Source organism: Malurus melanocephalus, unplaced genomic scaffold (assembly GCF_030028575.1).
Source record: "Malurus melanocephalus ecotype Western Australia unplaced genomic scaffold, MMel_1.1 scaffold_41, whole genome shotgun sequence".
Taxonomy (NCBI): Eukaryota; Metazoa; Chordata; class Aves; order Passeriformes; family Maluridae; genus Malurus; species Malurus melanocephalus.
In genome coordinates, this window is record NW_026623273.1 from 767,503 (window position 1) to 778,155 (window position 10,653).

Here is a 10,653-nt window from a genome sequence, read left to right on the forward strand (position 1 = left end):
CAGCCTCCGCGGCCCACCCGCTGCGGCTTCCGGCCGGCGCCGGGATGGCGCGGTGCTGAAAGGCGCGGGGCGCGCGGCGGCGCGCGCGGGCCTCCCAGCGCCATGTACAGGTACGGGAGCACCGGGACACGGGGACACGGGCACCGCTGCTGGGCTGTGGGGGAGCCGCGTGGCGCCTGAGCTCCCCGTGAGCCCTCGCTGAGGGCGGGCGCGGGTACCCCGGCTGGTTGGGGGGTGGCAGGGGGACTGTGCGCGGGACCCCCGGGAACCGGGAGCGCGTGTGGGTCCCGAGGGAGCGGGAATGGGCTCCCGGGCGCGGAAGCGGGGCGGGGATCGCACGTGTGTGTGCCGCGTGCGTGTGTGGCCCCGTGGGTGGTCCCCGGGGTGCGGGGGGCTCTGCCCTTGTGGCCGGCGGGGGATCCGCGGGCCAATTCCCTCCGGCAGCCGCGGGGTGTGCTCCCCCGGCTCCCCCTGCATCCCGGCCCGCCGCCCGCCCCGCCGCGCCGTGCGAGGATCCCGCCCGGGCTCTGTCCGCGTTTGGTGGTGTTGGGAGGCTGCCCCAGCCGCCGCCTCCATTGGCTCCGCTCCCCGGTCCCTCGCCCGCCCCATCCGGAGCGGGGCGCGCTCAAGCCCTGGCGGGATCTTCCCCAAACTCTGCCAGACCGAGCACACGCCTGCGCTGTGGCCGCCGCTTGTGCTGGCAGCGCCCGCAGGTCCCACACTTAGTCTCCCTGTCTGTGGATGTGGAGTACGAGTGATTGAAATGCTTCAAGCATCCCCACCCTGTGTTTGGTGTCAGTCGGACGATAGCCTTAGAGGCTCTGGGTTTTGCTGTGTCTGCAGAAAACACCTCCAGGAGATCCCATCCTCCAGCACTAATGTTTCCACCAGCTTGGAATGGGATTCCAGCAAGACCTCGGAGCTTCGGTCGGACATGGGAGTGTCGGCCCTCAAGAAAGAAAAGCTGGGCAATGAAAACACACCACAGGACCTGCTGGTATCGTTGCCCTGTGTTCCTCCGAAGCGGCAGAAGGTGAAGGACAACGAAAAGGACTTTGTGATCGTGCGCCGGCCGTGGCTGCTCCGAGAGGCAGAGTCAGGTACCATTACCCTGGTCTGGGTTGTGCTCGCCCTTCAGTAGAGATGGAGAGCAGGCATCACAACTCCACCTTGCTTTATTGTTTGCTTTTTTTTACTCTTATCCAGCAGAATGTAGGGGCTACTTTTAAATGTAGGGGCTTTCAGGCTTGGGGTGATAAWTGCTGTTTAATGTATGCCTTTTAGCAGGGGTGGTGTGTCTGTCTGCAGAATTGTGGCCCATGAAAAGCATGGTTCTCTCCTGCCTAACCCTGTGACCATGTGTGTGGTGGGGATTGTACTGCATGTCCCTGTGTCTTGTCTGCTCTTGTGGGATATGGGTGGCACGTTGTGTTGAATCAGTGTTTCAAGGCTGCTCAAATAATCAGCAGCAAAGATAACAGCAGAAGTAGGTTTAATATAAAAGCAAAAATGTGACAGTTTGTTGGCAACGTTCGCTCTTGCTAGTCACTAGATGGTTAAAGCACACAGAGAAAAAGCAAGCTAAAATCAATCAGTCTAAAACCAAAGTCAACCCAAAAACTGTGTATTTGGAGGCACGAGGGGAAGGGCAACTAAGGAGTGCAGGCTGAGGTGTGCTGGTGGAGCTGAGCTCTGAGCGAGGTGAGGGGCTGTGCCAGAGAGCTACAGGAAAAGTACATTTAAGTTTGGCAGGCTGTTGGGCTGGAAATGGACCGATGGGGAAAGAGCAGGGCTCTTGGACACTTAAAGGGATGGTTATACAATGCTGGGTTCCTTTCCCTGGCATCAAAAYGGGGTTTAGTCTGTATGAGTATAGGATTCAAAATAAATAAGCAGCTCTTTCCAGACATTAGGCTATCTAACAGAAGGTGGGAATGCCTTCAGACACTGCTGTTCTTATGTAAGACCAAGTGGTGGGTCAGAGGCAGCTGTTAGTGAGCACCGCCATGTGAATCTTCCATGTGAATCTTGATACTTTCTGGAACCCTGAAAGAATCTGCAATTGCACCCCGTTGTTGTTTCAAATAGTTCTTGGAGTTGTGGTAGCACTTGTGTTTTAGGAAGCAGTTTATAATATCTGKTTTTTTTCTGTGTATCACACAGAATCACAGCTCACCTTGGGCTCACATCTGGGACTGTTGCATGCATAGAAAGAGTGGGCATTTTAGCAGCAGAGGGAAAAAAAACCCAGAGAATTGTATAACCATTAGAATACAAGGGCAGTAACTAAGATGCTCATGTTTCCCAAATGAGTATGTGAGTAATGATTATTTTAATCAGGGATTTTTTTTTTTTTTTAGTATGTATACAAATTTGATATTATGAGATATGCCTAGGCAAAGATGATAAAGTAATAATGTCTTTCTACAATGAAGAGCTCAAACGGGGCAAATAGTAGGCTGATGTCTGATGTATAGCCTAGGGAAACTGTAGAGGTGCTTTTAACAACCAAACCAAACAAGGCATCTGATCAGCAGGCAAACGTGAACCAGCTTTAACTAGAACATGTTTTGTTCTTTCCCCAAAGTTGTTTCTTTGGACGCACTTCCAGATGAATTGCTTTTGGCAATCTTTTCATATTTGCCCCTAAAGGATTTGCTGAGAGTTTCCATGATTTGCAAGAGATGGCATCGTCTTTCGTAAGTATTACTTTTCAGAATTTAGCACTAAGGCTAATCTTTGTTTTCACAGACCATTAAATGGTCTGGTTCTCATCTTATTTATACATGTATAATTCAATTTGCACCGTATGTGGTTATGTAAAACCAAAAGATGCCTCACATATTTTAACGTTATTGTAGTCTATTAAACAGCTTTTCCTTCTCTGTTGGTTTTTACCACTGAAAACTTTCTGTGGTTCTACTCATAGCTTTAACCTGTTTGAATTCACTAACAAGTAAAATTCCTTGCCTTAGGTTTGATGAATCTCTCTGGCAGACTCTTGACTTGACGGGTGGGAATCTGCTGCCAGGAGTGCTTGGACAGTTGTTGCCTGCAGGTGTTACTGTGTTCCGCTGCCCAAGATCTTGCATTGCGGATCCATTGTTTAAAACAAGCAAGTAAGGGATTTTATGCATTTTCTGGATCCTGAAACTGTATTTCAAATATTCACAATCACATATTTATCAGGCACCATAATGCACTTGTAGTTTATATCTTGTAAAACCAAGAATTATCATAATCTCCAGCATTTTTATATGGTACAGTCAAAAAAATAATTTAACTCCACAGAATAGACTGTTATGAGGAATTCCAAATGCCCGAAAGATACGTATTCTGCCTATCTACCAGTTTTGGCTGGTAGCTTAGTAGTAAGCTCAGTGGTTAGTAGTATATTCAGATTGCAGCTGAATATAACAGTAAAAATATTTTCTGCAAGTTTGCATGTTTYTAGTGTATTGGATATGTTTGTGATGTGAGGAAATTACGGAGCAGGTTTTAATACAGTGGTAATAACCTAACTTAATTTTTTTCAGTCTTCTTAAAATTCAGCACCTGGATTTGTCAAACTGCACAGTGTCTGCTGCAGATCTCCACAGTATTCTTTGTCTGTGTGAAAAGCTGCAGAGCCTCAGCCTGGAGGGTCTAGTGCTTTCTGACAACATCATCAAGTGAGTGAAATGTTTGGGAATATTGAGTAAACACTTCATTTTTGGTGCCATCATATTGTGTAGGCTAATGAAAGAATGCAATGGAAAGTTGTTCATTGTGGAAGTCTTTTGAAGTGGCCAGTTTTAGGTACCTTTTTTTTTTTTTTTTCCAATTTCGCAGAATAGCAGGAGGTTGGAGAAAAAGCTCMTCTCTCTAGGGTTTATGTATCCACATTCCCACAGCTAAGCTGTACAGCAGTTACATYTACTTCCTCATTTCTGTGCTCCCAGGAGAACTTTGTGTTTGCTGTGCAGAATCTTTTCTGTTCTAAGGGCTCTTAGTGGCTCTCCCACCAGGTGCTCATTGTGCTTCTGTACTATTGCTCACTTTTTGTTGAATTTTCACTCCGAAGTCCTGGAAGATTACAGATTCTGTCAAGCAAAGTCTTTTTTTTGTTAGACTGCAAAGACACTAACGGGTGTGCAGTCAACCTCCTGTTTAGTCACACCAGGTGATTGTGGAGGTGCCAGAGACCATAGGTCAGATGGCAGAGACTCTGTCCTGCTTTCTGATGCCTTCCTCCTTCTGGGAGAGGAGGAGCTAGAATACAAATAAATCAGTATAGTTTGGCTTTTAATACTGAGTAAAAATTATCTGAAAATTAAGTRCTAATCAGGCACTAATGATGGAATTTTGTTGCCTTCTGAACAAATGTAGGTACTAGCTGTAAGGGTTCTTCCAAGTTTTGCTGACTGCATCAGTGATGTAGTCTGGCAAACAAATGCATTCAAGGGATGCTACTTGGAGATGTATTTTATTCTATTTAATAACCCCCCATCTTGCAGAGGGGTGACACCAGAAATGAGATGGTTTGCTCTGGTCTTTTGCAGAGGTATTGTCATCTCTGATACATCTGTGGTACATGTTTATAGGCATACAACAGGAGAAGGTGAGAAGAAATCATTTCCTTGTAAACTTAGTAGTTTATAAATATGCAGAATTGTTAGCAATGCCAAGTAAATAGACCCTTTCAATGTTGTGCCTTGATGCAGCAAGTATGGAGTTGAGACCTTTAGTGACTCAGGTTGGTCAGTTGATTAAAGATGCAGTTCTTCATGTTTAATGAAAAATTCCTTGCCCAGGATCTTAGGTCTTAAAAATAATCACACATCTTTGCAAAGCAAGCAATGTTCCATATTTCAATTTTATCAAACTTTTTTTTCTCTACAGGAGCATCGCTAGGAATCCTAACTTGATACGACTAAATCTTTGTGGGTGCTCAGCATTTTCTGCAGAAGCCTTGGACCTGATGTTGACCAGCTGTTCTATGTAAGACAAAACCAGTCTTTGCTATTCCTGAGAAAAAGGATATTTTTCCTTAGGCTTCTCAGTTATATCTAATACTTCTTTTTAATGTGCCAGTTTCTATTCCTAAATGCCTAACAGTTGATTATTAGCTGAATAGTCAGGTAATACCTTTCCATCAAGCCATTTTCTTCTTTAGTAGCAAAGGTGTACTTCAGTAGTTTTCATGGGTTTTCTTAATCATTCTTTTGGTGGTAAAACCCCTTTTGTTTTCCTTTGATATGACATAAATTTGATTTTCTTTATGAAAACAGTATGTGGTTCTCACAAAGCCCAAGTGTATGTTTTGAAACTGGGCAGTTGAGTTCCAGAGCTTCCTTTGCAGTCAGAGTACAGCATGAGTGGCAGACAACCCTGTGCCTTTCCCTGGTAGAATAATCCTTCAGTAACCTTCTAGTTTATGAAGGGCTGTGTTCAGATTGACAGTTCCAGTGATTAAACCAGCTGCTGGCAAGATGTCATTGACCTGGGCCTCAGTGAGTTTAGGATTTATATCTCAATCTTTCTGTTGAGTCCCTGTGACCTGCAGGACAACGTACTTAGTCTTTACTTCTGTAAAAGCATGTTTTTTAATCAAATTGCGAGTTAGTGGACAGCCAAAGCCTTAATCTTTCTCTTGCTTGGTCTGATTACTCAGATCATGAGGTCTTTGAAGGATGGCAGTCTGTGCAATGCACAGTGAATAGCAGATGGCAAACCTGATCCTAGGAATGCTAGTGGCAATTTAACTGTTTTTTAATTTTATGTAGAGATTGCCAGCTAAATGCTCTAGTTGTGCATTCACTGTGTCTTTGTCCCTTGGTTACAGCTCAACACCTGCAAACAGAACAATACTTTGTCCCAGCCCCATGGTGACAGGCTATAGGTAATCAAGCACGTAAAGAGAATTAAGCCTCACAGCATGACCAGTGTTTATATAAAACTATGAATTATTTTATGCTAATTAGGATTAATTGGTCATCTGACCAGTGCTAATAATGGATGGTGGTTTTTCCTCTCAATGTGACCATCTGTTCAGTAGTAACAGATTCAGGTCACAAACCCAGTGAAAAGACAGTGTCTCCTTGTGGCAGTTCCTGGAGAGAGCCTTCACTTCCTAAGATATTACCRAATCATTCCAGTTGAAAGTGGCTTTGGGAAGTCACTTTAACCCCTTTCCCAGAACAGGATCTAAAATCAGCACTGTCCAGGTTGATGAGGATTTTCTCTGGTTGGATCTTGAAAATCTCCAAAGACAGATTCTGCTGGGTGACCTGCTCCATTCATCAGTGCTTAAAAATTGTCACACTAGAATTTCTAGTCATGAATACAGGAATTTGACAGTCCTATTTCAAGTGTTTGCTTTAAAAGTATCAACTCTAATAGAAAATATCAGAACTCCATCTCAGCCATGCTTGTTAACAACTCTGTTCATTTGTATGTAGGCTGGAGGAGCTGAACTTGTCCTGGTGTGAATTCACAGCCACTCATGTCAAAGCAGCAGTCAATCATGTTACTTCAAAAGTCACCCAGTTAAATTTAAGTGGATACAGAGAGAATCTACAAATAGCAGGTAAATGGCAGTGTGACATCCCACTATTGCATAAAGCAGCAGGCTTTATCTTCTGGTTGGCATTCACTCTGTATAGAAGAATCATGTGCTAACAGTGACTTGTATAGCTTGGAGTTCTTGCTGTCAGAGACTCTTATTCATATTTCTGGCTCAGTCATGAAGGGTGAGATGATTTTTCTTCTGAATTTAAAAACAGTAAAGTGAAAGCTCATTTCTTCTTCAGCTGAACAGAACAGCCTTTATTTCTGAAGTCCTGGAAGTAGGACTCTGTGCCATGAATTAGCTCTAGGAGCAGTATCTGGAAGACTTCCTTGAGGCCTCTGCTGTTGTGGCTGCTGAAGGCATCTTCTAAAAGAGAATAGTCATAGTGAATCCTTGAGTTTTAGACTTACATCCAAATACCAGTTAGTTTGGAAACCAAATAATCTCAGTAATCAATATTAAACCATTTACTTGCTAATAGTTCTAGAAAGAAAAGTTGTGTTAAGTTGGAGGGTAATAGAAAATGCAGAAAAGGCTAGATCTGGGGGAGGGTACATCAAAATGAATGAGAGCAGAGCTAAAGGGTGAAAGTCCTTTTGTGGTAATTTAATTTTCGCAATGAGTGAATATGACAATAGGGCATTGGATGACATGCAGGGGGTGAACTCCTCTTATTTCTGTTTAAAGATCACACAGACCCCTTCAGGCATTCTCTTTGTGGGGAAATAGGCAAATCTTCTTATCTCAGCCCCAAACCCCTAAATAAATATGCTACATAATCTCCTCCACATGAGGAATTTGAACCTTGGGCCCTCTAATTGGGCCATTGGAGACCATGTGCTGACCTCTTCTGTTTGTCAAACACTTTCTCTGAATGACTTTACTCTGTTTCAGTGCAATTTATCAGGTGTAAGACTTGAATGTTACATTAATCATCATAATTAAGATACTGTTTTCTTTAGTTTCTCCACATGAATTCTGAAATACCAAAATTCTCTTGCATGCTGTTGAGCACCTTGCAGTGGCTTTTAGGTGATAGCTGAACAACAGGTGATACAGTGCACCTTGCAGACAATGAAAAGAAAGCCTCAGGAATTCAGAGTTTAAACCAGGAAAACCATAACCTTTTGTCATGAGGAAGGAACTTTTTCTGAGTAAAAATGGAGATGCTTAAAGCATGTGGTCCTCTGAAAGAGTGTTTGATGTATAGAAAATTTTTGTTACTTTTTTACTACATGTAAGTATTTTAAGCAGCTCACCATTACTGTGTCTCAGATTTCACAGAACTACCTGTATCTCTTTTGCTGAGGGTTAAAAGAAGTCCATGTAAGATACCTTGAAGCATGGATGTTTTGGTTTAGAAATTGTGGGATTCCAGTAGAGACAATATAAATGAGCATGTGTGGAAGTGAGTAGGCTGTATAACGCACATTCGACTTGTTACTGAAAGAGGGACTGACTCTGTGACCTTTTTTCAGATGTGAAAACACTGGTGGAGAGATGTCCTTTGCTTGTCCATTTAGATCTCAGGTAAGAAGACCTGTGCAGCCAGTCCTTAAATCCTTATGGTTCAGGGGATTAGCACTGAGTGAGGCAAGGTTGTTTAGTACTGCACATCCAGAAAATACTACTCAAGCTAAACGTACAAAAGATTTGCTGTCTGGCATGGTCTGATCTGGAGCAGGTAAATAACTTGAAAATGTCTTTGTTACCCTGCATAAATATCAGGTATCTACAGGATTTGTTAACGAATGAGATGGTAGTCAGCAGGTAGAATGGAAGGAAGTATTTAGATGCCTACAGTTTATTAGCCTAGCATTCTAGAGAGGGTTTAAATCATGTCTGATACAAATTTGTTACTTTGCTATGTAACTGTAAAAGATGTATTTTGGTTTTGTCTTGGTTACAGTACTTTGAAATCTCTGTGAAAAACATGCTTTTTCATGGCATAAATTCTGGTGCAGAATATCTGTGTGAAGAGAAACTTCTGCTTAGCTTGCACTTCAGTGAAAACCAAAATTCCCCCCACGCCAAAACACAACCTAGAAATGGGTTACTTCCATACTCAGCAAAAAATACTTCACTGGTAGAAAAAAGTAGATGTTTAATACATTTCTCTGCCTGAATTTTTGGAAATACCAAATTTACTACTGTTTTATACTTAGACCTTTATTTAATGTGTTCTGTGTACAGTGACAGCATGATGTTAAAGCCTGAGTGCTTCCAGTATTTTAAGCAACTCATGTTCCTACAACATCTGTGCCTTAGCCGATGTTACCAGATATCACCTGCTGCCTTAGTGTAAGTAACCTCCAAATAGCTTTGGTTTGCTGTTCCTACAGAGGGTAAGTTTATTTCAATTTGCTTTACTCTAGGTTCAGAAGTGCAAATACTGTTTCAGAAAACTCACTGTTACAAGGAATTGGGAATAAAACTAAGATAAAATAACCTGACTGCTAGGCATGTACAATTTGAGAATCCAGACTGGGACCAAAGCTGAGATACTCTTTCAGTGGTGTCAGTCTGTACTCACAGAACTGGCTGCTCCATGCATGTTAGTGGCATTATACCAGTGGTACTCATTGCTGGAACTGGAGGTTATAGTCCTGCCAGTGACCAGTATTGATGTTAGTACCAGATTTCTGAGTGTGCAGCACGGTTTGGAAAAGTTGACAGAGTTGACAGTATTGGCTGGACTAGAAATCCGTGTATGTTTGCTTTTGCGTGCACCTTTATCAGTTATTGATTGTGACAGAAACATGGCTTAGAGTGACTTGTTCATGAGGTCATTCTGCCTTTTATTAGTATAGAAGCTTTCAATCTTTTCAGGAAGGATATCAACCCAAAAGAAATGGTCAACAAAAAGAAAAAAGGTGGTGAGAGAAACAGGACTATTGAAAATGAGGACCTGAAGAACCTTTCCTGTAGCAGCCTGTGCCTCAGACGTTTGATTTTTCTCCAGTACTTGTAAGATACACAGTTCAGATGATGAGTGGGAAAATGTAAAGCAATCGAGAAGCTGTGTCTGGTTACTCACCAAAATATTGCTACAAACTGAAGACTGATTGATAGAACTTGGGGATTTGTATCCTCCGAACCACATCCTGGAAATTAATCTGGGCAATTTCTTCCACTTGTTCTAGATTTTTAAGTCCTGGGATATGAAAAGGAAGAATCAGTTTGTTTTCAGTGTGTGAGAGAGAGATCAGCAAGAAAGTAATTTATTCACCTACTTTTCTGAAGTATCAGTACAGAGCACTAGTTTCAATTAAATATGTGCTTAAGTAGTTACCCTCTTCTAAACAATTGGTAGAAACGGAGTTACCTAGCTTGGGCAACAGGCTGAAAAAAAGCCAAAAATGTTTTAAGTTTCATGATTAATTTAATTTTTCTCTTTCCAGAGAACTTGGTGAAATTCGAACACTGAAGACTCTTCAGGTATTTGGAATAGTGACTGATAGCTCCCTGCAGCTCCTGGAGGAAGCACTGCCTGACATGAAGATCAATGGTTCACACTTCACCAGCATCGCAAGGCCAACTGTTGGCAATAAAAAGTGCCATGAGATTTGGGGCATCAAATGCAGATTGACACTGAGAAATCAGAGTTTCTTGTGATCATGTACAATGCACAGATGCCATGGACACAGTTTGTGTTGAAGCTCCTTAGGAAACAAAGTGCTGGAGCACCTTTTATCATAGTACTGTTACTGTCTAACTTGGTTTTACATCTTAATGTTGTTCCATAGTATTTTATAGTAGTTTTTTATACTTAAAGCATTCAGAAATCTAATGATCTGTGAGCAATTACAGAATATTTCTTTCAGACTTTTTTTACAGGGGATCTTTGAAAAGAAATTTTATGAAACATATCACCATACTTAAGTAATGTCAACCTCTTAAAACTGTCTGCAGCTTCTGAAACAGCTTGCAGAGGTGATACATATTTTTATAAGGTTTATTAGGAAATTTGTGGAACTCAAAATGAATACTTAGATATTAAACCTATTCAACTACATAACTGAAGGTACAGTGGATGAATCAATCAAACTTGAAAACAGTAAATTGGGGATATATACACAGAAGCTCAATAAGAGCTCAATACC

General features: G+C 42.3%; 1 protein-coding gene across 2 annotated transcripts; it reads left to right on the forward strand.

Moving 5' to 3' along the window:
* Positions 1 to 24: 24 nt before the first annotated feature.
* SKP2 (S-phase kinase associated protein 2) lies at positions 25 to 10,508 on the forward strand. 2 transcript variants are annotated; one of them, XM_057364675.1, is made up of 10 exons: positions 25 to 110; positions 844 to 1,100; positions 2,588 to 2,699; positions 2,976 to 3,119; positions 3,537 to 3,671; positions 4,882 to 4,980; positions 6,441 to 6,568; positions 8,029 to 8,080; positions 8,744 to 8,851; positions 9,952 to 10,508. In XM_057364675.1, the coding sequence occupies exons 1-10, from the start codon at positions 103 to 105 to the stop codon at positions 10,163 to 10,165; spliced, it is 1,257 nt and encodes a 418-aa protein (XP_057220658.1). In that variant the 5' UTR covers positions 25 to 102; the 3' UTR covers positions 10,166 to 10,508. The 2 variants fall into 2 exon arrangements, with proteins under 2 accessions (XP_057220658.1, XP_057220657.1); XM_057364674.1 differs by lacking the exon at positions 25 to 110 and having other exon boundaries at positions 644 to 1,100.
* The last annotated feature ends 145 nt before the right edge of the window (positions 10,509 to 10,653 follow it).